At 44.1% G+C, this 27,848-nt stretch overlaps 1 protein-coding gene across 1 annotated transcript in view; it reads right to left on the bottom strand.

The window, feature by feature from the left end:
* POLD3 (DNA polymerase delta 3, accessory subunit) overlaps window positions 1-27,848 on the bottom strand; it is a 526,599-nt gene that overhangs the window by 130,965 nt on the left and 367,786 nt on the right. Inside the window, exon 8 of the mRNA XM_069640165.1 lies at window positions 25,808-26,015. Within this exon, the coding sequence (XP_069496266.1) occupies window positions 25,808-26,015 (208 nt within the window). The remainder of the gene's footprint in view (window positions 1-25,807; window positions 26,016-27,848) is intronic.

Genomic DNA, 27,848 nt, shown 5'->3' on the forward strand with positions numbered 1-27,848 from the left:
CATTGGAAATGTGATAAAGACTCACCTCCAAAGAATCTCTACCAGGGATAAGAGGCGAGTAGCACAAACAATTGCCTGCCTCAAGAACCAAAAAGGAAGGTACTCATACCGGCAATTTCAGCAAAAACAGCTCCAGCAGCAAGAAACAAACCCGTTGTAAACTGCTCCTTTTCACAGGTGCGGTTTCCAGGATTCAGTAACCAGAGATTTGCACTGTGCGCCAGCGACGATCCCAGTGACCCAGGAAAGGAACCAAGGCTCTTCCCACAGTTTCAACCTTCAAGTCAAAAGTCGAAAACTCAGTTAGAAGAACTCCCGAAAGACATGCAAACCTGCAAAGTCTGCTCCCGGTTTATCGGGTATCAAAAGATGAAGACCGCACAGCAGTAAACTATTTCAGGAGAGGGAATTTACGTAGGGCAAACGGGCAAACCTCCGGCCTGTCTGTACTACTTGTGAGGAGCCAGGAATGAGAAGCGGACACTGTAACGCTCACCTGATTCTCGCAGAGGCGCCGGTCTTGACTGGGCGACTACCGTATCTTCAAAGGTGATGTGTAGCACCCGGTTGGCTCTTTGGGCTGGACCTCTGTGCACTGTATGCCTGACGTGTAGAGTAAGATGTCTTAGGTAAGTGAATGCCGAGCTCTCCATCTGCCTCGGGGCAGGGTGCTGTAACCAGTTTCTTCACTGGATAGGTAGTGCAGGCCTCTTGACTTCAGAGGACTGCTGTCCGTCGTTTACTGCACGAACGGTAAGTTTCGAGTCATTCAAATGTCTTTAAAGTCTTTAGTAATGATGTCTCTTGTTTTGCAGGGTTCCGGCGATGGCGGATGACGGGCTGAAGTGAGTTGAAGATGGAGCCCGTGTGATGAATAGAAGCGCCTGGAAGCACGTAAGTAAGCGCTTGTTGCCTGCTTCACTATGCGCTCTAACTGTCTTTTTATTTTGCAGGTACGAGTTCGGAGCGGCTGCAGGGTGCCGGAATACCCACTGGATTAGATGTGGAAAGGAGTAATGGAACGTGAGTATTAAAGTTCCCCAATGTCTTTAAACGCACCTTGTTTTGTCTTTCAGATGCGGGATGCAGCGCCGAAGGCCTCCGGAGCGTGCGAAGAGTTGGTAAACTTTTGTCTTTCAGATGCCGGAATGCAGTGTGAAGACCTCCGGAGCGCACGAAGAGTAGGTAAGCCTTTGCCTTTCAGATGCCGGAATGCTAACCTGTTCTTTCTTGTCTTTATAGGTGTTTCTGAAGACTGGATTCAGGATGGTAAGCCTTTGCCTTTCAGATGCCGGAATGCTAACCTGTTCTTTCTTGTCTTTATAGGTGTTGCTGAAGACTGGATTCAGGATGGTAAGCCTTTTTCCTTAGGCCCAGGACCGGATGCAGAAGACACGATGAGCGTTCTGCTGCAGAGGTTGCAGAATAACGCAAAGCAAGATTCATCCACCGGGTGTGGTTTAAATAGCCTCCTGTAGTGCTTAGGTGTCTCCTTCCACAGCCACGCCTAAGTAAGAAAAGAGTTCCTGGTAAGAAAAGAGTTCCTGCCTTCCAGAACAGTTCCAGTGTTCTGAATCTAGGGAGTGGCTCCAGCCCCACCCAACAGGAAAAGTAGTTCCAAACAGAAGAGGATCAGAGGCTCAACTGGCAGGCAAGTAAGCAGCATGGTCTGCTGAAGGTAAGTCCACCCAAGCATTATGAGCCCGGCGCTTCCAGCGCTGGGACTGGGCATATTTATGAGCCTGGTGCCACTGGCGCCAGGACTGGGTCCAAAAGGTCCCAATTGGGACTGGTTGGCACTCGGAACCTGGGTTATGGATCTGCTTCCAAGGGAGTTGGGAAAACCCTGACCTTTTGGAAGCAGAGATCATGACAGACACAGAGGAATCATGGATTTGGCCATAAACCTTCATTGAAAGAAAAAAAAGGGAAGTGGACAATGCCGCACTATCCCTATTCTAGGAGGTATTTCCCTGCCTACAGCAAACCTAAGAGTTTGTCCAATGTCAAAATGTTCAAAGCAATAAAGCCCTGTGTTTGAGTGTACAAATGTTCAAAAAGGAAAGGTGCAACTTCAACACAAAGGTTCCAGAGGATAACTCCCTTGTCCTGGATTTCTCTCCACTGAACTTTACACTTTTAAGAATATGAGTTTTCCTGGATTTTGTTTTGGTCAGCAATACAACTTGTATGCAAAACAACTTGGCTGTTAGTCTTAATTTTGGTAGGATACCTGGTACACTCTCCTGCCAGGTTTCTTCTCTAATGTAATTTCAACAGTCTTTGACTATACCTGATGTAACCTTATCAGGATTCCCTCATGTGATTTACTTTACACACTGTCCAACTTGAATTTGCCTAGTATACTCTCCTGCCAGAGCTTTCTCATATGCTTCATTCGATACACTTGCAAATTGGAATCTGCCTGGTATACTCTCCTGCTAGGACTTTCTCATATGTTTCGCTGCGCACACTTGCAAACTTGACAACATTTTGTATTCATTCCATTATGTCTGTTTAGGAAATATGGAGTCTCCAATTCTCTCGTATGCTTTTATTTGCCTTTGATAGGGTTGTCGACATGCCCCAGTGTTCTAGCTTCCCTTGGGTGGACTCATCGGCTCCCTTTAGCATGCGTCTGTTCTCCCGCTGTAAGCATCTAGCGGCTCTTCGGCGTCCCATTCTTTCTTCCCGGATTCACTGCCTCTGCTTTGTGGCTCCTGCTTGTTAGGTACGATTTTCATATTTGTGATAAATCCTCCTGGCATGTGTGAACCCCAGAACACTTTGCTAGCACTTGGTGATTATTTTCCATTGTCCCTAGGTGAAAGGGAATCTTTCCCCCCCCCTCTCACCCAGTCTTTTACTATTTGTATAGGTGACATTTTTATGTCTCTGCATAGTGTGTGATTGAAGTTATTTTCCTATGACTTTGGGCTGACTGTAAAGTACTATGGCAGCCCACAGCATTTAAAATGCAGTGGCTTCCTTTTAATTTTTCTTTTATGTAGTTGTGTGAACTAGTGTTCGCTACGGGTAAAGTGGGATTTCCATCCCCTTTTTCATGTTTTATAGTGAACCAACACACCCCAACTTATGTCGATTGCTGGAGATGCACTGTGTCCCCTTTCTCACTTACTTGGTAACACCTATGTTACAATTGTAAGTTAACTTGAATGGCTGGTGGCAGAGAAACTACTTTTATGACTTTTGGCCATTATTACTCACAGGCTGTCAAATCAGCCACAGAAATGTACAGGAGGGTTACCATTCTGTTAGAGTGGTGGGCTCCTTTTCCGCCATTTTTAAGTATGATTGTTGTTTCTTGATTCTTCTTCTGTCGTCCAGGGCGGGAAAGACCCTGGTTGTAATGTTGTCTTCGGCGGGAATCCTTTGGATTCTCCGCCATCGCTCCAGAGTGTCTGTGAAGGCAGGAAGCGAGGGAGCAGTCCAAAACTCTGCAGCCCTTCGTCTTCCAGCTTGCCTGAAAGGGACCAGTTCCCACTGAGGGGCTGGCTGTCCTGATTGGACAGCCAGCCGACCCCTTCTGTGAACTGCAGGGAGAGTTTGTAGATATGAGTGATTCCTAATAAATAGTACGGTCCTGAAAGCTGCTGACAAGTTGACCACTGGAAACGAATCCGAAGAGAAGATGAAGAGTAACGACGACTGTAACCATTTTCAGTGACCGGACGGTCTGCTGTGTAACCAGAGCCTGATGTTACCGTTTCAATCGAACTGGGAGTCCTAAATGAGTCGGCTGGTGAGTTCCAGTAGTCTTCAAGACCTGCAAAACGAGCAATCCCTCGACATGCTGTGACCTTTGTGAGGGGTCACAAATGTGAGGTGGTCAACACTTGGATGATTTCTCAAAATACACCATTTTATTAAATTCTAAATGTTATCAAACGCCTCACTATCCCTACTCCAACAAGAATTTCCCGGAATATCAAAACTAAAGGAAAACACTCAAACACAGGATATCTGGCCCTCACACTTAAACACCAAATACATAAAGAAATATATGGCAATTGCTAGCAATATTCACAGTCGTTCGAACTGTCCTTCCTCAGGTTTCAAGGTAAATTGAACTCCAATGATCAATAAAAAGAAACAAGGAAATCTGTGTTTGTACCTAAATTCAGTTCTTGGTTCCTTTAATGTTAAGATAAAGTTCTGTAAACCAAAGTTCAAACAACAGAAAAGCTTTTCTTGGTGAAATGAAGACTTTCCACTTCCGCAAAATGGCATCAATGTCATTCCCAGCCAAGATGCGTTCTGACATTTTCCAGTTGTCCAAGAAGAAATACCACAGTTCTTTGTTAGGGATAAAGTAAACAACTTCTAATAAAGTTAATGAAACCCAGTTCTTGGTTAGCACCTGGTACGTATTTCTTTATAAGATTAAGAGTCAAGGTTTGTATCTTTGTCAGGGTGACTACACAGCATGTCTACTTTCACCTTAGAAACTCTCAGCTTTGAGTAACTTCTGCAAGAGTTCACCATGTGGGTCTACTCCTCTGCCTCATAGTATTCCACCTTCAATTGTGCTACTGACGTATCAAATCTACTGACAACCAAATACACCACCACAGCTTCAGTACTTTGTGACTTTAAACAGTGTTCAGTTATGACAAGATTCACTTTCTGGCACTTCAACACCTTCAAATAAGCTAGGCACTCTTCCTCTGAATATTCCCTTTCCAGAGGGGCAGCCTCTTTGCCACACTTGTCTGTCTGCAACACTGACAACACAAAATCGCCTTTAGGACACACTTCTCTCTTCTTCCTATTGGTCTTGGCAATGTAGGTTGCATCAACCTCAAAGAACAATTACAAGTAGCAAATTGCCCTTCCCCCAATCTTGACTTTATCCCTCAGTATTTTGTTAGCCAGGATAATTACCCAGAAGCTTTGTTGCCACTCTCTTGGCTTCAGGTAATGCTTGTACACATTTGGCTCGGGTAATGCTGGTGTTCTATTTGGCTCACAGCCATGTTTAAAAGATTATTTGGCTCTGGGAAAGGCCGATTTCAAACTTAATTGGGGAAACACTCTGTTCGCTCTTGGCTTGGGCAAAGTTTGCTCTTTCCATCTTGTAATGACATCAAACACTTAACATCTACTGTTAAAATAATTTGACTGCTTCAGTAAAGTTTCCGAGGTCACTCTTCCTGGAATATTTATTAGGCACATACAACCACTTCTTTATGTGTTTTTATAAGATTTAACTTCAACAATAGAGTTTCACTGCGTTTTTTCCTCATGCCAGTGAAAGAGAACGCAAATGCTATAATTCAAGTGTTCCATTGCCAAATAATCAACGATCAGTTTAGCATCACTTTTGCTCCTAGTTGAGCAGTTATTTCTGGTTACTGTTGCCAGCAGTGCTCGCGCAAGGAACCAAAACGCTGCGTCAGACTCACTGCCTTCTGCATTCCTTCCTTGGTGGGCTGCAGAACTTCTACGACTTTTGGCTTCAGACTTTGGACCCACAACCTTCCTCGCTGAGGGCGTCTCCGGCCCGTCCATGCAATTAAGGAGCCCCTCCCACTCCTAAGACCCACGGCCTCACAGCAACTTCGGCCCACGGTCTCCGACACGCTTCCTACTGCACAATCTCTGCAATAAGGTTCACATGGGGAAAAGCAGTCTTCCTTCACGCCTTCTGCTGCACAACGTCTGCACATCTGAGTTTGGGGAAACCAGACCCACAGGACAAGTAGGTGAAATCTTCTGTATTAGGGTCCTGGCGTCCCTTTGGTTCTCCCACTTCTGCCTGGATTGCCAACACTGCCTTCTTCCTTCTTCTTTTACTACTGCTGCATGCACTCCAGCCACAGTTGCAGCTCCTACTAATGACCTGCTCCTGAGGGGACCTTTTAAGCCTCTGAACTTCCCCTCAGGTTTGGGTCATCAGGCCTAATTGCCAGACGACTGCTGCAGCACTGCTCTTCAGCGTTCTTCCTCGTCCCAGTACTTGGGATTATGGGACTTATTTTTATGGGTGGGGATGGATCATCAAAACACATTGGTAAAGAGGAAGACAGTTTATTTAAGGCTGCATTATTAGATTCCCTTCCGTAATACCTTTGGGAGTAAAGGTTGTATGTCAACTGTTCCCATAGCCACAGATTTTATATGTGGTTCAGATACATCATAACGACAATAGACAATGACATTCTTTGGCAACTTTAAAAGGTTCTCCCTTTTAAAGCATAAATACTGAATCTCCTCACCACCCTGGCTCTTGTCGCCTCCCAGGTGATCCTCCCGCAGTATACCACCACCAAGGTCTGGATCAAGAAGCATCTGCCTTTCCCTGGCCACCTGGGAGGAGGCTTTAGGCTGGGTTTTAGTTAGGGATCCGTAGGATTCATCACACCTTGCTGAGGACCTCAAGCCTGAGTGCAGTGCAACGTCTTCCAAAGTCTGATTCCGTCCGAAACTTTGGTGGACTCCTGCTGGACCTCCAGAGACACGATTCGAATCCTTGAAGTCCCTCACCAGAGTGCAGGACCAGATTAGTGAAGAGAATCCGACTGACAATAGTCGTTCTTCATCAGATACCTGTAAAAGGGCACCAAATCTGCGGAGCCACTAGAAGCCACAAAGAATCCTTTGTTGGAAACCTCTCCTGTAGGATGCTGCTGCCAGTTTCCCTTCAGTGTCCATTTCTTCAGTCTGCAGACCCAGGACCTGTGCTGCTACTTCAGGAAGAGGAAGATGACCATCTCCAAGCTCTTCTTCTTTGTTGAGGTACTGTGTTAGCTTGGGAAATGCTTACCTCAAGTCTCGTTAATGTTAAAAGGTATGTGTATCGCGCACAGTCACCAAGGAAATTGGTCCCCAGGCGGATCGGTAAATAAGAAGGCGGGGATGGGTTAGTCTGGTGAAGAGGGAATAGCAAAGTGAGAAAAGTGGTCTGCTGTTGACAGCATCGGTTCGGTTTTCACCGTGCGCTGAGCTTTGGTGTGAATATCGGACCGATGCAAGACCTTGTGTGCTGTTGATACGGTTGATGTGTTGTGTGTTGTCTGTTGCGGTGTAGTGTAGTGTAGTGTGTGGTGAAGTGCGTGCGGTTTGCTGAGCGAGAAGATGGTTGTGTGGAATTTCGTGTGAGTTAGGTATGCACCCTAAAAGCTTAGGGTCAGTGGGTTATATGTCTCTTAGCCCTCATCATTCTTGTTCCAAGTATCTGGTTGTACTATAGGTAGGCATATTTTTCACTTTTTCTTTCCTGTCCGTCTGATTGTTATAAGTGATGGCATGGCACGCTCCCAGCTGTGTTGTTTGAACTTAGTGTAATAGGAAGGGCGTGTCTGGTCCCCCACTCTGGTATTGGTGTTGTAAATTAGCAATCACCCACTCCCTAGCCATCTATTTTCTGTCGGTGGTCCACTGTTGCCTGCGTGTAGTTTGTAAAGCCAAGGTGTTATTGATATATAATCCTTGCCCTTCCATCCTGATTATCTGTGATCTTTCCTTGGTATCGTTCTATCATATCCATCTCTCTGATGGTAAGTTGATATGCCGTATATTGTTCTTCCTTAACTTCCGTTTATGGGTGATAGCTTAGGGGGAATGGGAGGATGGATTTCTTATCTCAGTATTGTTTCAGCTGTATACATCCCCCAGTAGGCGTTAGTTATGGGGTGAAGAGCCAGCAAATGTGTGAATCCTGTGTGGATGAGTGGGTTATTCATGTGATGGGGAGCTTGCCCATACCATTCACCCAGGCCTAATGCTGGAACGCATATAGGGAGCCTTTTGTGAAGTCCCTAACCACTTTTCAACTAACTCTAAAATGACACTTGTCTGAAGAGATATTCTCTGGAACTCTGACTTTCCTGCAACTGAACCCTATCCTGACCTGCCTACAGCTGGCTCCTTGACCACTGGGGTCCCTCTTCTGAACCAATAAACCTCATGCTCAAGAATTAGGGAAGGACTTTGACGATAAGGCTTTGGTGTTGAAAATTATAACAAGTGTTGAAAGTACCTACTTCAAAAGGAGTTGTTGAGTAACTTTGGTTCTTGTACAGAATAAATTCAGAAGTGAACTGGAGTTAATACTGTTGCGCAAATTTGATGTGGTAACCCTGTGGGGCACTACACCAGCCTTGTCCTCTTGGTATTAGGTAACCCACCTATTGGTATAGGTCTGTACTACACAGGTTGGTAGAGTGACTGAGCAGCCAGACTTCTCAATAGAGGTAAATGTGAGCTGTAGCATAGAAATCAACAAATAAGTATTCAAATAACACTTCCACTCAAAGTTTTCTAATAAACTAATTATTTAAACGGTCTGTTTTAAATAAACATTCTTTAAAAAGGGCAATGTGCAACAATAAGAATACACTTCAAAATACTTTCTCAGAATCAAGGCAAGCAAATAAACACTCTTTAGAGATGCTTCATACACACTTCCTACATGCTGAGGTGACTTCACTAACTAGGACAGTATTGGCATTTATATATCCCTTTTGTACTTTGTATAATTCTGAGGTTGGTAAAGAGGAAAGGTTAAGGGAAGGAAAAAAGTTAACAGGTTCTCAGAGCATGTGAGCACTTTGAAATCTCCCAATGAAGTCTAGATAAAAACCTTTCCCGGCAAATATTAGTTTGAAACCAATGTATCACCTATGAGGGACAGTAAGAATCAAAGTCAATAGGTTAGAAGAGTCTGCAGGGACAGCCAAAGTCAATTTGGACAAAGTCTATGAAGCTGAGGCACTTCGTAGATAGCAAACAGTATTGCACAAAGTTAGAGAGTTGTTGTAGAAAATCACTGTTGGGCCACAAGCTGTTAAACTTGTGAAAGTTAGAGCTGAGCACAACTCTAGAAAAAGCAGCTACTGCAAGTCTCAACTGAGAAAAGCAATCTACAGACAAAGAGGGAAGGACCCCTGAGTCATAACAGTACTTTAGGTTAGAAGAAGAGGAACCTGTGTTCCTGGGCCTCAGTCATGGGGACAAGAGGAAGGACGCCTGGAGAACACGTGCACAGCAGTTGGGAGGTCGGCAGCAGCTACGGGCTCTTTTCACTTCAGCAGCGGTTTCAGCAACCGGCAAATAGCACCAACGCAGATCTTGGCCACTGGTTGGGCTTCCTTCACTCCTTCAGTCCAGCACTCAGGTGAGGTGACTCGAGCTTGGGTCGTCCTGCTTCAGGAGGGTCCTCAGGATCTTCCTGGAGCTTCGGTCCGGCTTAAAGACATTGCACTAGACTACGGATTTCTGGAACTCTGGCACTCGGTTCCAGCAGCAGCAAAGAAGTACAGCCAGTTGTGGAAGGTCCTCCAGCAAAGTTCGTCTCGGGGTTAGTTGGAACCACTAACCGAAGGGAAGAAGTCGTCCTATCCGGAGCTTCTGCACAGCAGCAGGTTGTCACCGGACAGTTCAAGGTTCCAGGAGAATGCAGCAAGCTTCTCTTCACGATTCCGTTGTCAGATGTTCTTCCAGTGGTCGACTCGGTCTTCAGTCCAAGAAGCCTCGCCTTTTTTGCAGGTTTTTCCCATTCACGCACAGCCTAGCTGTCACTCACACAGAAGGGTGGCTGTCCTGCAATGACAGCCAGCCAGCCAATCAGGACTGGGTGCATTCAGGTAACGAAGGAGAGAGAAGTTTCAGGCACCGCCCTCACTTCCTGCACTGCCAAACACACTGGAGCCAGGAGGCGGGTTTCAGTACTGAAGCCCGCCAAAGGCAAAACAAACAAAAAGATTAAACCTGGTTTGGCACGCAGAGTGCAATCCAAAAAAGACCCCACGAACAAGAAATGGCGCAAAAAAGGAGACCGTGGCCATTTTGAGAGCATGGTCACCCATGGGTGCTATACTGCAGCTGAGGATTCAGTAGATAAAGCACAATGGTAGGAAAATTAAACCACTGCCATCAGCCATTAAATGTAGTGAGGGTAACAAACAATGTTACATGAGTAAGTAGAAAAAGGGGCTTCTAAGTCACCCGCCAGCACTTCACATAAGATGGTGTGTGCTGGACCTACATAGGAAAAAAGGTAAGTAAAGTCAATTTCACTTTTTTTTAATTTTTTTATTTGGTTGGTTGATAAAAATCAACCTTTCAAATATATATCAAACTTTCATACATCATAATTTCATTTCAGTTATTTACATCTCATAATACAAATTAATGTCTGTCTTTAACTATATCAACAGGTATCTTTATAATTCATGTGCATTTGTGGGATATATCGCATTCACAAACTGAACAATTGGCAATTTTGGGCTATTAAAAATAAGTTGACAAATTTCTTTTTGTTCCATTTCACAATTATTAGCAATTCGTTTCTTAAAAAAGGTTTTTTGAATACTATTTAACATTGGGCACACTAAAATGCAATGTTCCAATGTCTCGCTTTGCGATATATCCAAATAAAAACGACAATAAATCATTTCTTTTGGAATCAACCTTCTTCTGGCCAACACTTCCCTTGTGGGCCATAGATTTAGTCGAAAACGCAAATACGGATTACTTAAGTGCGCCGCGGGACATTTTCTCAAAAAGTCAGCCATTTCTCAATATTTCTTATGTCCAAACAATTGTGCATCAAAGTCTTTATATCGCAAACAACTATTTCGATTCTCGATCCAGTCAAGTTGGTATATTTTCTCCTTAGATCGTGCAGGATTTTGTATGAGCAACTCGAGAGTGACCGAAGCATCGGCCATCGCATCAATAGTACATTTGCACCACAGTTTAGTGAATTCATATTTTCGAGCAAGTAGATGTTGTGCCAGAATACCCAAAGTGTTACATGTATGCAACTCCATTATAGATTTTCTTAGTAGTACACACATTTTCCACACAGTTTGTGAATATAAGGATAAAAGTCCTAATTCAAATCTAATGATTGGGAGGGGAGTTGAGTTTGGGAGGTGGAGCAATTGTCTCCAGAATCGTGCTTCAAGTTCATCACACCACTTACGTTGTTTTGGGCTCGATGCTTCCACACCATAAGTCATAATGGGAACCACTTTTTGTAAATAAAATTGCATAATATGCTCCAGTGAAAATGTCCCATATTTGCCTCCAAATACTTCGCCTGGGAAATGAGTATATGTAATTTGCCTAACATCTCAAGCTCAAAGACATCATTAGACATACATTCTGTTATCGTTATGCCCAAATACTTCTATTGTTGCACTTTTACTAGATCCGAGTTCTGCAACTTCCAATCAAATGATCTTACTTTCGTTCTAGCTTTCGCTTTGCACACCATGATTTGATTTTTTTTCTGTGTTAATCACTAAGTTATTTGCACTTACATATCGGACAAGTTCATTCAACAATTTTTGAAGTCCCACGAGGTCTGTGACATAAGCACAAGATCATCTGCATATAGCAGAATTTCTTGAGCACCTATTTTTGGGGAATCACACAACACCTTTCTCAATGCTAGACCCAAATCAAACAGAAACAGATTGAATATTGTGGACGCCAAAATACATCCCTGTTTCAGTCCACGATTTGTGGCAACAGAGGATGATAATTTACCTGCTAAGGTTAATCTTACTTGAATTGATGTATTTGTATGCAATGACATAATTATTGCAAGTAATGATGGGGGGCATTTGTACCTCTGTCATTTTTGATAGAGTAGAGTGCGATCAATAGAATCAAACGCACCTCAAAAACCGATGAAGGCTAAATATAACGTCTGATTATGTTTTGCGTATTTAGATCTTATGTTTAATATGGTCAAATTGGTAATGGTGCCCAGGCCTGCAATGAACCCAGATTGAAAAGGATCTTGAAGCTGCACTTTGCAGGTCCACTCGTTAAGTTCTTTCAATATTATCCTCGAAAAGGTCTTACCAGGAGCATCCAGTAGTGCTATAGGCCTATAGCTACTTGGTGAGCCCCGGTTGACTTTTTTTTTATAAAATGGGACGAGAATGGAATGCTTCCAAGTGTCAGGTAAGGTTTAGGATTGGTTTATTATTGTAAAGCTATTGTACAGTATATTGGCCCACAGCTCGGGATGGCTCTTCAAGGTTCGATTGGATAGGCCATCAGGGCCACATGCTCCAGACTGACTAGCTTTTTTAATATAAAGGCGGATATCCTCTACGTCGAAGTTGAGAAAAAAAACTTTTGGGAGCATCTAATGATTGAAGACTCACAGAATTTTGGGGTAGGGCATATATGGTCTCAAAATATTGAGTCCATTTTAATTCAGTGGCACTGTTTGCCTGTAAAATGGGTTGAGAACCTTGTGTCACTTGATTCATAATTGACCAACTTTTGGCAATATTTTTAGTTTGCAAGGCACATAACATTCCTGCTCCATCTCTTTGATATAATTCAGCCCGCCTTGCTTTTACCCAATTCTTGTATTTGATTCTGATGTTTGCCAATATATGCGCTCCATTAGCTACAGGTTGGTTAAGGGCTGCGCGCTGGTCTGTACAGAGATTTTCTTGTTTTTACTTCTAGATTAAATGCATGCAACTTTGGCCCTATTATTCTGTTTCTTGACATCTTAGGTATGGCATTTTGAAAATGTTGCATCATATCTGCATATACAATATCCTTTGTACGTTCTCCCATTCCCATTTTTCGCATTTCAACATCTAGATGCTTGTTAAAATCGGCTAGTGACTTCTCAGACCATCATAATCTATTAACACCTGCATTCAATGTTAATGCAACTTGTTGATACTTTGGTCTCCCCTTTACATTTGTTTTCGTGGATTCCAATTGCACAATTAATTGGTCATGATCACTTGCACAAGTTTCCATTACACAGAAATCAGATATTGCATAGTAGAGCTCCATATTGACATAGATGTAATTAATAGTGGAGGCAGACAGGCCTCTTCGCCATGTTGGACGGAGGGGGGAATATCTGATTTGAATGGTCCATTTAGTCTATATAGATGAACAAGTTACTTACCAACTGTAACGTTCTTTCGATTGGATGTTCCTCCCACGTAGTCCTCATCTTAGATATATCCTTACCTTTAGGTTTCGCCTCGGAAATGTTTCTCTCTCCAGCAGGGGGCGCTCCACTCGAGGCTGCGGCATCGTTGCCCCTCGGCGGCATCCGTCGAGCACCGACGTCATACCCCGTATCAGAGCCTCGAGCGCGCCCATTGCCTTCAGTTTTTTCGTATATTATCGTCCATGGATTTTGATAATCAATGACATGCCTCTTTTGACCCAAGCCCTAAAAGAGTTTAGAGTGTAATTCACGTAAACTGTACTGTGGGGTTAGGATGGGAGGGTCGATGAGGAATACGTGGGAGGAACATCCAATCGAAAGAACGTTACAGTTGGTAAATAAATTGTTCTTGAATGGATTGTGTCCTCCCACGTATTCCTCATCTTAGATAGACTCCCAAATCAGTTTTGTATTGGAGGTGGGAGTACAGTATCTTTTTTTAATCGTGTACAGAATGTAGTACAGATTTCGCAAACAGACCTCCTTGAGAAGAAGTCGAGTCCAATGCATAATGTTTTATAAAGGTGTGCATAGATGACCATGTGGCTGCTGCACAAATATCTTGAACAGGGACACCCCTTTTTAGTGCTGTTGAAGTTGCCGTGCCCCTGGTCGAATAAGCTCTCAGTACCTCAGGTGGTTCTTTTCCCGCCAATCTGTAGCATTCTGTTATGGCTAAAATTATCCATCTGGATAATGTTTTAGTTACCGGAAGGCCCAGTTTACGTCCAGTGTATCCCACGAAAAGTTGATCACACTGACAAATGTTTTCCAATCTTGAGATGTAAAAACTAAGCTCTCCTGGGATCTAGTCTATGAAGTTGCTCCTCTTCCTTGCTTCCATGAGGAGGAGGGTAAAACGTAGGTAAAGTTATTTTCTGTGACAGATGAAAATCCGAAACAATCTTTGGCATAAAGAAGGTTTAACCCTTAGAACTACTTTGTCCTTATAAAAGATGGTGTGAGGAGGACCGCTCGAAAGCGCCTGCAACTCACTTACGCTGCGGGCTGATGTCAATGCTACAAGGAGTATTGTTTTCAACGTAAGGAGCCTTAGTGGACAAGAATGTAAAGGCTCAAATGGAACACATGTGAGAAATTTTAGAACCGAGTTTAGATCCCACACTGAAACCTGGAAAGGTATTGGGGGGAAAAACATTATTTAAACCTTTTAGGAATTGAATTATCAAGGGTATTTTAAAGTAAGATTCTTCTTCGGAAGAGAACTTAAAGATGGATAGCGCTGCTAAGTATCCCTTTATCGTCGCAGTCTGGAGCCCCAGATTGGCTAAATGTAACAGAAAAGATAAAATTGTGGGGATATTACATTGAAATGGGTCCACATTCTTTTCTCAGCACTAGCTACTAAATTTGTTCCAACGACACCGATACAGAGATTTGGTTGCTGGCCTTCTAGCCGAAAGCAAAATCTCCATCACGTCATCCGGAAAATCCCAATCCTTGTATCGCAGCCTTTCAGAAGCCATGCGTGAAGGTTGAGTGTGTTGACCTCCGGATGGAGAACATGACCTTCCTGTCGCGAGAGAAGATCCTCTCTTCTTGGAAGACGTATTGGAGGGCAGATGGACATGTCGAGAAGGTCCGGGTACCACGTTCTCCTGGCCCAATCCAGGGCAATTAGGATCATGGTTTTCCCGAACTTCCTCAACCTCCCGATTACTTGAGGGATCACAGGGATTGGAGGAAACGCAGACAGAAGTGGAAACTCCCATTCCACCACAAACGCGTCTCCTAGAGCTCCTCTCGGGGGAAATTCCCTTGAGCAGTACAGTTCGCACTTCTGGTTGGCCCCGGTCGCGAACAGATCCACTTGAGGGGTTCCCCAAAGGGCGAAGATCTCTTGAATGACTTTCTGAGCTATCTCCCACTCGTGAGAGACTGTGCTCTGCCTGCTCAGAGCGTCCGCTGTTGTGTTTTGCTCTCCGGCTAGATGAATTGCCGATAGAGAGATCCCTTCTTGTATTGCCCAGAACCAGAGTTGAATCGCCTCTCTGCACAATGGTAGTGACCCCACTCCTCTCTTGTTGAGGTAGTACATGGCCACTGTGTTCTCCATTATCAGAACATTCTTTCCCCGTACAGAGGGCAGGAAGGCCTTCAGCGCTAGTCTGATTGCCCTCAACTCCAAAAGATTGATGTGTAGTTTGGACTCCGATGGAGACCAACGTCCGCTGATTGTCAGATCGTTGATATGGACTCCCCACCCCTTAAGTGAGGCGTCCGTCGCTACTGTTATCTCCGGCCATGGCTGCCAAAAAGATTCTCCTCTGAGGATAAGATGTCTGCAAGCCCACCATTTTAGATCCTGTGCTACTTGGGCTGGGACCTGCAGCAGATCTGACTTTTACCCTGAGAATTGGGACCATTGAGTTCTGAGAGCCCATTGAAGAGATCTCATTCTCAATCTGGCTTCTGGCACCAGAAAAAAGCAGGATGCCATCAGACCGAGCAACCTGAGAAAATCGAAGGCCGGAAGATGCTGGGCATTCTGGAATTTTGTTACCATCTGCAGAATGTGGTGAGCTCTCTCTTCGGGAGGTGAGGCTTTGCCTGAACAGGTACCCAAGACTGCTCCTATAAATTGGAGCTTGTGATGGTATCATGTTTGACTTTTTTAAATTCAGAGAAAAACCTAGTTTGTGAAGGAAGTGACAAGTCTTGGACAGGTGATCCAAGGCTTGTTCTGGAGAACGTGCTCTGATCATCCAATCGTCCAGATAGGGGTAGACATGAATCCCCCCTCACCCGAGACTCGCTGTCACCACTGCCATCAACTTGGTGAAAACTCTTGGGGCGGAGGTCAACCCGAATGGCAGAACTCGAAACCGATAGTGAAAATTGCCAATCGCAAACCTCAGGTACTTTCAGTGCTGGAGATGGATTGGCACATGAAAGTAAGCATCCTGAAGGACCAATGATACTAACCAGTCCTGGAGTTGGAGAGCCTGAAAGATCTGAGAAAGTGTGACCATCTTGAATTTGTCCTTCCGTAGGAACTTGTTCAAGTTTCTCATGTCCAAGATGGGTCTCAGTCCTCCGTCTTTCTTTGGAATAAGGAAGTATGGGAAATACCAATCCTTGTTCCTCTCCGCTACAGGTACATGTTCTATTGCACCTTTCTGTAGCAGGGTTAAAACTTCCTGCAACAGGAGCGGATCCGGATGTTTGGCAGAGTTGTATTCTGGAGGATGATTGAGGTTTCTTTAGAAAAGGAAGGCAGTAACCCTGGGATACTGTTTCCAGTGCCCAAGCATCTGAAGTAATGCCCCGCCATTCTTGTAGATGTGAGATTCTGCCTCCCACCGGGGTCTTGTGGGTCAAAACCTCAGAGTGGTTTTGCGGCAGCTGCAGCAGCGGCTAAGGGTACAGATGCCGTTGCTGGGGCTGATCTAGCACCTTTTCCTCGCTCCGAGGACATTTTCTTTGACCTCTCTGATTGGCCTGCCCTCTTCCAATTGAGAAATACCGAAAAGGACGACCCCTCCAGGAAGATGAGCCTGTGTAGGGGTGTTGCTGAGGTTGTCTTATAGCGGCACAGAGATTTTGCCGCAGCTTTGGAGGTCTAGCTTCTCCAAACTTTCATCTGCCTTGCTACCGAACAACCTCGAGCCATCAAAGGGCATATTAAGAAGTCTGGATTGCACATCAGGAGCAAACCCAGACTTTCTTAGCCACGCAAATCTACGTAGCACTGGGCTAGTCGCCATGGACCTGCTGATACTGTCAGCTGTGTCCAATTCTGATTGAAGGCATTCTCCCGAAGCCTCCTTTACATCTCTTATAATAGCTAGAAAGCCATCACGTTCTTCATCTTCTGGGATGTGTTCAGCTGCCGCCGACATGCAGTCCCACAGGGTATATGTGAACCTTGCCAAGGTACAGGTTACATTAGTAGACTTCAAAGCCCTACTGCCAGATGTGAAGGTTTTCCTAGACCATGCATCCACCTTTTTATTGTCCCTATCTGGAGGGATTGTAGGGTATGCCGCATTCTTTGTGGAAGTGGCCGCCTGTACTACCAAACTTTCCGGAGTTGGGTGTTTGCTGAGGTATTCCGGATCAGATGTACAAGGTCTATATTTTGCCACAAACTTTCTATTTACTGCCCCTATGGCTTGAGGATGTTCCCATGCAGTACTAACCCTTCTTTGTAAGGCAATATGAAATGGTAGAATGGGGTCTTGTTGGGGTGTTCCAGATAATATATCCGTCATGTCATCATCATGACAGACTGGTGAACTCCTACCCCACCCCATAAATTCTGTAACTCTGCTCATGAGTTTTCTATAACTCGTATCAACCGGTTCTGATGGGTCTGGTTTGTCAAATTCATACTCTGGAGAAGTATCCAGGCCACTTGCTGTTTGCAAACATTCTTGCAGATCTTGAATTCTTGATTGAGGATTAAGTAACTCCTCTGGGACAGATCTTGTGCCAAATTTAACACCAGCAGAGGTTACTTCCTCCTCTTCTGATGAATCTCCCTCATAGATGGATGACATGGTCCTGAAAAAAAATCATGTTGACTCACAGGTTGAAAAACCTTTTCAGGCATTACAGGTCTTTCCTTCGTTAAAGGTTTGGGCGTCGATGAAAACGTCGATGGCGCCGAAGTTTTAATCACTTCCTTCGACATCGAAGGAACTTTCGACGACCTCGATGTAATCGTCGAGGGAGCCATGGAAACCGTCGAAGGAGCTTTCGTGGTTTTTTCGAGCGCGAGATCGACAGTTTCCTTTGAGGGAGTTGTCAACTCGAGGAGCTTTGAAGTCTTCGACGACGTCGATATCGACTTCGATGGCGTATGATCTTTCGACGCCATTTTATTTCCCTCTGCCTTCGATTTATGCACCGAAGGATATGACTTACGAGGTGATCGAGAAGAGTCTCTCGATGACGCTCTCGGCGTCTTTATCAGCCTTTCTTGTTTTGGACCTTCCTTTGTCACTTTTCTTGTGAGCAGGAGCATGGTCTTCTTTAGCTATTTTTGAGGGGGTCTGGGCCGCGTTCTCAAAATTATTTAGCATGGAAACTCGAAAAGCTTCCCATTTTCTCGGAGAGTCATGTTTAGATAGACACGTGATATCCTCTTCCGAAGATGTGAAAGAGGATGAGGGAGATCGATGCCGTCTCTTCTTAGCCTTCTTAGAAGACTTCCTCGATCTACTTCTCGAATGATGATTTTTATGATATGACTTCGAAGACTCGTCCGAGTCTCTCTTTTTGAAAGTGGACTTTGAAAAACCCTCCCCCATCGCCAGTTTACCTCTATGCTCTTTTAGGGCTTTGTGGGTCATCGACTGGCACGAACCACAGTCTTCCGTACGGTGGTTGGGACCGAGGCACCATAGACAGTTTTTATGTGGATCCGTCAGAGACATCTTTCCACATTTTAGGCATTTTCTAAAGCCTGTCTTCGGTGTGGAAGGGTTCGAAGACGACGACATAGCTTTTTCTCACAAAATACTGAAGCGCCGTTTCACTCGATCCGAAGCAAAACTAACGGAAAAACGGAACTGAAGCCAACAGGCACGCTCGAGGCTCTTATACGGGGGATGTCGTCGGTGCTCGACGGATGCCGCCGAGTGACATCGACGCTGCAGCCTCGAGTGGAGCGCCCTCTGCTGGAGAGAGACATTTCTTTCCGAGGCGAAACCTAAAGGTAAGGATATATCTAAGATGAGGAATACGTGGGAGGACAAAATCCATTCGAAAGTGATTTTTGACAAAACATTGCCACTTAGCCAATCTACTGTTTTTTGTTGAGTTTTCCTCAACGAAGCAGTCCAAATTAAGATCTACGGCAATAAGTACTTGCGAAACTATGGTGTCCATGATGGTCATTTTTAATAGTTCACCCAAATCTTTCAAAAAACAGCTATCGGATTCCAGTACACGTTTATCAGTGCATAGGTGGTATTGTATATTTTAACTTTTATTAGTTGCATATACTTATTAGGGGTTTCACTTTATTATTATTGGTGTGCCGCCAATGACCTCTGCCTTAATGCCAGTAAGACTGAGATTCTCCTCATCGGCACACCGGCTCCCACCTTTCCTGTTGCTCTCTGGCCAGCCTCTCTTGGCCCTCTTCCTGCTCCCACCGGCAAGGCTAAAAACCTCAGGGTCATCTTCGACTCCAAACGCTCCTTCACTCCTCACATCTCGGACTTCTCTAAGAAATCACACTAACAGCTGCACCTCCTCAGAGGTATTCTTCCTTTCCTCTCCTTCCCCCAGAAGCTCACTGTCACCAGAGCTCTGGTTTTCTCTAGGCTGGACTATTGCAACAGCCTCTTTCTAAATCTGCCTGCCTCTACTCTCCGCCCTCTGCAACTCATCCAGAGCAGGACTGCAAGACTTGTCCTTGGCATCAAGCCCAGGGATCGTATCTCTCCAGGACTGAAATCTCTGCATGGGCTCCAAGTGGCTGCGAGGATTAAGTTCAAAAACCCTTTGCATTGTCCACAAGGCCTTAAGGGGACTGGGGCCTCAATTCCTTCAACTCTCTCTTCCTAAATATCTTCCTCTGCGAGCTCTTCGCTCATCCACCTCCAACTTCCTCAGGGTCAGTCGCTTCTCCAAACAACGTGTTGGTGGTAGATCTCTTTCTTTGGCTGGGGCCTCCCTCTGGAACAGCCTCCCTGAAACTTGAGGAGAACCATCTCTGGTTCCGGAAGCACCTCAAAACATTTCTCTTTACTTCTGCTTTTTCTCCTCCTCTCCCCTGCTGACCTCCTGGCTGAAGCTGCAACTGCACTAGTTACCTGGCCACCCTCTGATCTCAGGCCCAAGGCCCTCCCCCGCCAGTCACACACACCAGCACTGTCTGCCTGGCAACCCCCTAACTTGGAGACTGTTACTGCAACCCTACAGTCCCACTACCAGCACTTGACACCTGATGCCTGCACTTAACTCTGCACTTGCCACCTGCTGGCCGTTACTTTTACTTATCGTTATTATTATATTCCCATGTACTGCACTGTCCCTTCCCCCTGCCCCAGCAGTTTCCTCCTTCCCATGCACTTGCGCGATCTGAATGATACCTGGCCTAGTAGGATCTGTGTCTGTCCTCCCTTTGTTCACACTCCCTTGCCTCGTTGCGCATTGAAACACTTCTGCATAGGCGCGTTATAAATGCCATATCATATCATTGGGAACTGTAGTTCACCCAAGAAAAGGTATTTAAACCTTAAGAGAAATCCAAAGGAATTATCTGTGACACTGCACTGAAGGTGCTGTGCGTCACCATACAAATGTAGATGCCTGTGGAGTTTGTCCGACTCCAAAAACAAAGAAAACAGAGTCCAAATCAGATAAAACATACATGAGAGAATGAGAAAAGGGTCTCACTCACTCCAGGGTAGAAATGAAAAGTCCTAAAGTCCAGCAAAAGAGCTGGGGGTCTCTAAGGTTGAAGGGAATTCACACATAAATGAGAATTCTCCCTAAAAAATACTAACCTTTAAATTGCGTGTTGCTCCTTTAAAAAGTATTGACGTTATCTTACTAGCTTTGAATTGTGTCTTACATTCTAAAAAGTAACATTATTGGTAGAGTTTTATCATTTCTAAAGCAAACGAGTATACAAACTGACCAATAGAATTTACCCACCTTGAAATACATGGTTCCTCATTACGAGTTTGGAGGCAGCCATGCCCTTATTAAAGGCATGGCTGCCTCCAAACTCGGGTCCGGGTTCCCTGAATGGAAAAATACCGGCCATTCCAACCTTGGAGGGCCCAGTATTTCCCCATCCAGGGAACCCGGACCCGGTACATCCCCATTCGAGCCCCCATAGGGCTCAATGGGAATGGGGAGCATGCCAACAACTGGCCCGTTAATGATGTGCCCGTTGTTAGCATGCTGGGCCGCTCAAGGGACCCGCAAAGGACGTCTGGTAAAACCAGGCGTCCAGAGCATGTCCCGCGAGCAGACCTCGTAATAGGGCGGTAAGGGGTTAACGGCGCCGGCACCTTTACCGGCGCCGTTAACCCTTTACCGCCCTCCTCGTAATGAGGCCCATTGTCTTTCTAAATGTGTGTTAATGGGGGTTGCTTTCCCTGATCTGCTTTAGTGCATTTCTAAAACAGTCTTGGAGTTAATACGTCTTTGAGTTGCTTGTAGCCCCTCTTAAAAAGTATATGGGTCCTACCTTGAAGAGCTATGCCATTCTTAAAGTGTATAATTGGGTTATGTTTTCCCTCAACTGCTTTATTTCTAAAATAGTTAAGAGTTCTTACTTACCTTAGAAGTGTATTCTACAACTTCTGAAAAGTATACTGGGTATAACTAGCTATTAGATAGCGGATAGGTATGTACCAATAGGTTATTTACTTACCTTGAATAACTTTGCTCTTCTGAAACTGTAATTGGGTTTTGCTTTCCCTGAATTGCTTTAGTGCGTTCTAAAATAGTTGACTGGTGTTCATACTTATCCTTGAGTAGATTAAGGCGCCTCCAGAAAGTAAATGAGTTACTTTACTAACTCTGACCTGTGTTCTTAAAAGTCATTAGTGATAACTGAATACATTCCAAGTCAAAGACAAGTTACATGTTCCAGGACACCCTTGTAACAACTGTTGGTCTAATCAAGTGATTCTGTAACTGTATAACACTGAGTTAGAACCAATAGGGGCTACTACCCTTGAATTACTTATTGTAAGCTAAACGTTAACTAACCTGGTCTTATTCCCCAAGAATAGCAGATTTCGATCCTGAATGTATAACCATAGGTTTGACTCACCCTGACTTGCTTAATGCTCCTCTAAATAAGGTTATATTTTGGGTTGTATACCCATAAGTATTGAGTGGGTTTTCTAATTGTGTTTATAACTTATGTGAATAGTAGTTGCATCCCCAAGATTTATATTTGCCTACTGTATTTAAAACTAGCAGTACCCACCCGGCGTTGTCCAGGTCTGTAGCTGACATGCACGTGGGGGTCTGCTTATAACCTTGTGCATAACTTCCTATTTTTGAAAAATCACAAAATCGTCAATCTCCCGAAAGCACATATACTGATAGAACAGGGCCGGAATCCCGCTCCAGCCCTGTGCAGGGCGCAAGGGTGGGGTTGATCAAATGTCACCATCGCCAGTACACCCCAGACTGGTATGCCGACCGCGGGACAAAACTTCAGTCCCAACTGTTGTTGGGCAAGCCAAAGGTTCTTACAGTGAAAATACTTGCATATGTGGGACATTGCTTCTTGAAAATTCTCTGTGCACTGTTGGTGTCTTTACATCGATTGGACTTTATTCATGTTTTACAGAACCAAATTGTGTTGCTTTTTGCATAATTTTGGACAGAAAGTACTACAAATTGAGTATTTGAAAACAATTCTTAGTCGGCGAACACCCCCTCACCGAATCTCCCTTGGTAGTTTGTGCTCACTCACTACTCAGTCGCTCATGCTCATTAACGGGGATCATTTACCCTCCCATTGAAAAGATTCACCAGCTGCCACGAGAGGGACAACAGATGGACGCACACTCGGACATCTATAGCTAAAGAAATAGAGGGGTGGAGAAGCCTCAGCATTCTTTCGGACACCAGCAGCGATCAGAGTCAGGCAGATGATCCTGGTGGGATGCAGTGGTACACAGCCCAGAAAATGGTTCCAGTGTGGAGGGCTCGACCGAGAAGATGTGTGGGGTCAGTCCAGACTGGACATACAACGGCAGAAAACCTGCACCAGCATATGTCCAAGCCACTACGCTTTGCAAGTTTTGCCAATTGATCGTTTTAAAAATGACAGCAATGATGGGAAGCGCTGGAAAACTCAGCAGGCCGACAGATCTGCCAGGTCAGAGTTACAGGAACAAATCAGGAAAAGAGAAGCAAGGGCAGGACAAAGCCTAAATACCTTTGCACAAAGGGGCTGGCCAAAGCCCAGCCATCCAATCGTTGAAGGGGGTTGGGGCAAAGGGTCATGTGATCAACCATTCTGGTTGGTCACTGGAAATGCCACTTAGCAACGATCACCCTCACAGGAAGTGGGAGGGAAGAGCCCAGGGTCCTAGACTGGCCTAAACCAGTTGGGACCAATATGGAGGCTGCCATTTAGGACACAGAGAACCCATATGGTCAGAACCGCCCTTGTGTGCCTATCTCATGATCACCTTGAACAAAAGAAACCCTCAGACATGAAATGGCAAAGTAGGATTTTGAATACTCCGTTGGCACTCCAATGGCTACCAAAAAGGCACATTGGGTTACCAATGTGGTAAAATGTCTTGCACCCCTGGCAAAGGCAAAACTAAAGTAACTGCCACCAATCTACTCCCTAAAACCAGTGTAGGGTGATTGAAACAACATAAGACACAAATGTGGAGCCTGAGAGGCAACCCTGGGACTGGGCGCCTTAAGGCCAACCCAATACCATATCCCTTAAGCAAGGTATAAAGGGTCGTAATGGCAGGGAGACTTCAGGAAAGTATTTCTGGTCACCAAAAGAAGTCATCAATCCAACAAACACGAGGGGAAAACAGCAAAAAGTTAAGCGGCCCCAAAATGTGGTTCTAGAATCCCCAAAATATGAATTCTGACCTAACAATAACACTAATAAAACTTGAGTTTCATTTGGTTTCTTCTTTGTTCTCTGCTGCACAGGAGTACAGTGCACCACTCTACTCCTGGTATCAACTCATAATCTGTTCTCTTGTGTGCTCTCTAGGCTTTAGTCTGAACTTGAATCTAACTTTAAAACTGCTATTTCTCATTTCTCCGAACCCAGTTTTTTTCCAGTTCCCATCATCAGAAAATAAAGCCCTTTTCCTCCCTCGTCTTCTGTACCACCCTCCAGGCCCATTCTATCTCAGAAAGATGGCATCAATACAGTCTTCTCAGGCCCACCAGCCTTATCCCTGTCTCTGCTCAAGACGTTGCTACAATCCACTTGATAACCGACAAATCAATTCAAACACATCACCCATATTTTACATTCTTTCCACTAGCTCCTAATCCGCTAAAGCACTTTTAAGATATTCTGGTCACTTACAGGACTGATTCTTGACCAGACAGCCTATGCAGTGCCAAATCAGCACATTTTGGGAGAGGCGAGGCTCACTCGGATCACTGACATTGTAATACCTGGGACATGCAGGTTTCTCTGCCTGGGCTTTCTGTTGGGGTGAAATGACTTGCCTTCTTACATCTGTTTACTTCCTACTATACTGGCTTTCCAGAAGGCCCTTAAAAGCTAGTCTTATTTCATTTCACTTCCCTTCCTCCTAAATTAATTTAGCTTCTTTTTTTATCATTAATTAAATGTCCCTGCTGTAATCATTTAGTTAACTGTACAAAACAGACAAATATAAACACTTCTTAATAATAATATAAATTTTATAAATACATTTCATAAATAAACATGCTCAAAGACTACAAATCACATAAAACACAATGCTTGCCTGTACACATTTTAAAAAATCCCCCTTTTTTGTGTGCATTGGTTTAATAATTTAAACGTTTACATAACAATTACATACTTTACAAAACATTGTATTTAAAAAGAAAAATTACTACCTCCATTTCATTAATTCATAACCTTTAAAACTACCAACAAACTCTTCACACGCAATTGAGATTTTTCAAATGTAACAAACATTTACACATCCTCGTCTTATTTAATTAGACCAATAAAACCTTAAAACCTCGATTACGTGCGTAACCAACTTCCCCTCAAAATGTGTTTGCCACAAATGCCCACCTCCCAACATGTTTCTATACATCATTTCTCCCATAAACCTGACATGGGTATCCTACAAAGCGGAGCATTCAACCATCACATGCTTAAGAGTTCATTATTACCATAGTGGCATCCAGCAGAGGGATAAAGCCATCTTATTCCTAATGTTCAGGATTTCTCGTCTCCAGCAAATTCAGCCTGAATCTCAACCTGTCCTCTAAGTTTAGAGTTAGCATTTATCCAAATATTTTGTCAAGGGGCCTCATTTTCTATGTTCTTGTCCAGTTCTCCAATAAGTTTGCATTTATTTAATGGAGAGCAGGTGGCAACCCAGTCAGATTCCCACAGATGACGTTTGACAATATGCATAATCACCGCCAATTCTCCTAAAATCAAATGACACTTGCAGATCCAATTCCCAAGATATTCATAACCATTTTTAGACAATGGGCCTCATTACATGGTAGGCGGTAAGGGATTACCGGCACCAGTAAGGGCACCGGTGCCGGTAATCCCTTCCCGCCCTACTACGAGGACGCTTAGCAGGTCCCTTCCCTAACGCCTGGTTTTCCCATGCGTTATGGAAGGGACCCGTTGAGGGACTTCAGAGCCAATAACGGGCCCGCTAGTAGCAGGCCCGTTATTAGCTCCATCCCCATTGAGCCTTATGGGGGCTCAAATAGGAATGGGGAATGGTTCCTGGAATGGGGACTTAGCGGGTCCTCCAAGGTCGGAATGACCCGGTAAATCCCTATTCCGGGAACACGGACCCAGAATGCGGTAAGGGGGTAGCCATGGCTAACAGCGCCATGGCTACTGCCAACCGTGTAATGATTCCCCTATTGCATTATTAACCTCTTACAATACCTCTCGGCACTCTAAAACCGCATGTAAACACTAAAAGAAAAACAAATACACCCCAATGCTACATGGATAAAAAGAAGACTAAAAAGTATAAAAAGTGCAAGGCAGTAATTTCAGATTTTCTGTAGTCTCCCAATCCACCATAAGTCTTTCAAGTGAAAAGCACTGTTAATTCAGCTTGCTACTTCTCCAAAATATATCTCAGTAAAAATGAAAATGTAACTATTGAAGACATTACAATGAGAGGTTGTCAGAATCACTACCTTTTCTTGCCCTTCTTTTGCTGTACCTCTGAATTGGTTTTGGAGGCAGGTTGTGTTTCAACAGGTTTTTCCACAGGTTCCTCCTCAGGCTTCTCCACAGATTTTTCCGCAGTCATGGCCACCTCAGTTTCTGGTTCTGGAATAATTGGCTGAGCAGCTGGTTTCTCTTCCTTTACCATTTGTTCCAGCTCTGAGCTGGCTTTTTTCTCTGAGAATAGATATAAAAATTGTGTTTTTCGGTGGCCGTGTAGAACAAGCAGCACTCTACATCTATGCTTGAGCATTTCTGTTTCAATATGAACTACTAGTCAACTGTTACAAGAAAACACAATTTAAGCCAGAAAATAGGAATTTAATGTAAAGCAGTATAAACGAAATAGTCATTTTACCATTCACGTTCTCTGGCTTTAATCGATCTGAAAAATTGTCATGAGCTGGGCTTGCTCGGATTACTAAATGGAAATGTAGTATTATTGCCCCATGCTTTGCTAACAGAGATGAGGAAAATCTCACATAATCTTAGGTTGTGGCACACAACCCCTGGCCTAGAGGGCAACATCTCCTTAGCCTCCTGCCTCCTTTCTTAGTTGGAATCTGGTCTTTGTTGCAAATGTTTCCAGGCCCTCTCCTCTTCTCCTCATGGAAGAGTACCATTTTGGGAAGTTCTGCTTATACGTCCTCCTAAACTTTCTTCCACCTTTTGGCCTTTTAGGACGTCTGAATTCTTTTGGGGCTAGAGGGATTTCTACTGAAGTCATCCGGCCACTGCAATCCTTCTACCAGGTCGTCCTATAGTAGACCACAGAGCCCCTATGACAGGAGTGCTTTTTGGGGACACCCCATTTTGGCCGTAGGGTGATTAGAACACCCATTACATGTGAAAGATACCAAAAGTATTAAGAACTGTCAGGGGGCAATCTCCCCACAAGTCAGAATATAAAAAGTCCTCAAAGTACCAGCATTAAGAGGAAGAGTTGATAAAGCCTTACATCTGTTTGCAAATCCTAGGAAGGAAGTACAGAGACATCTAAAGAATTGTACGAAGGACTATCCAGGAACAGTCTACAAAACAGTTCCAAATAAACCAGGAGAAGGGAGCTATTCTTCTGGTCTGAGAGTATTTGGTAAATCAGACCCTACTGCAAGAGATTGCTGTTAAGCCAGCCTAACACTTGATTATTTCACCAGGAGAAGGGAGTCATTCTCCTGGTGGTTTTGATAAGAAGTTCATTGAACCCTTTTTGGTTTATTTCTTTGTGGTAGGGATAGAGAACTTGGTTTGGACAGAGGACAGCGTTAGGTAAGAATTAGTGCAGTCCAACTGATGTGGGACTACACAAGACGCATCTCTTGTATTAGTTAACCCACCTTTTAATATAGGCCTGTAGTACACAAGTTGGTAGTGTGACAGAGCAGCCTGACTTATTTTAAGAGAGGTCACGTGAGCTGTAGAGCTGAACAATGAAATAAGCAAATACAGGTATCCAAGTAAACACTTGAAGTTATACAATAAATTAATACACAACAGTTTTTAAAGCATTCTTTAAAAGGCAGTAATTAGCTGCAACATTAAACTGAAGTTAGGATTAAATTCAAAAAGTGAACACTAAAGCAGGTGAGTAATTAATTCATATGTTACACATGTTACAGTCATTTGAGGTCACTATAACATGTATATGTGTATCACCTATGCAGTATTTATTTATTTAAAGGAAGGAAAGGTTAGTGTTAGATCAGAAGAGACTGATAGTTATAAGAACAGTTAGATTCTCCCAAAGGGATGCAGACAGTCTATTATCCTAGCATTAAAGTGTTCAACATTTACAAATTGTAAGGGAACAAGCACTGCCAAAGCCAAAATGTTCAGAAGGATGCCTTTAGGGAGCCAGGACAGCCAAAGTCAATGGGCAAAGCCAAAGGTCTAATGCTCTTCTTCTTAGAAGAATGCTCTTAAATAGTCTGTGTTCAAAAGAGAAGAGAAAATCGCAGTAACTCAAGAGGAGTCCCTTTAGAAAGCACAAGCTGTAAGGCCAGTGCAGGT

The sequence above is a fragment of the Ambystoma mexicanum genome, chromosome 7q (assembly GCF_040938575.1).
Source record: "Ambystoma mexicanum isolate Mex_15411 chromosome 7q, UKY_AmexF1_1, whole genome shotgun sequence".
NCBI lineage: Eukaryota > Metazoa > Chordata > Amphibia > Caudata > Ambystomatidae > Ambystoma > Ambystoma mexicanum.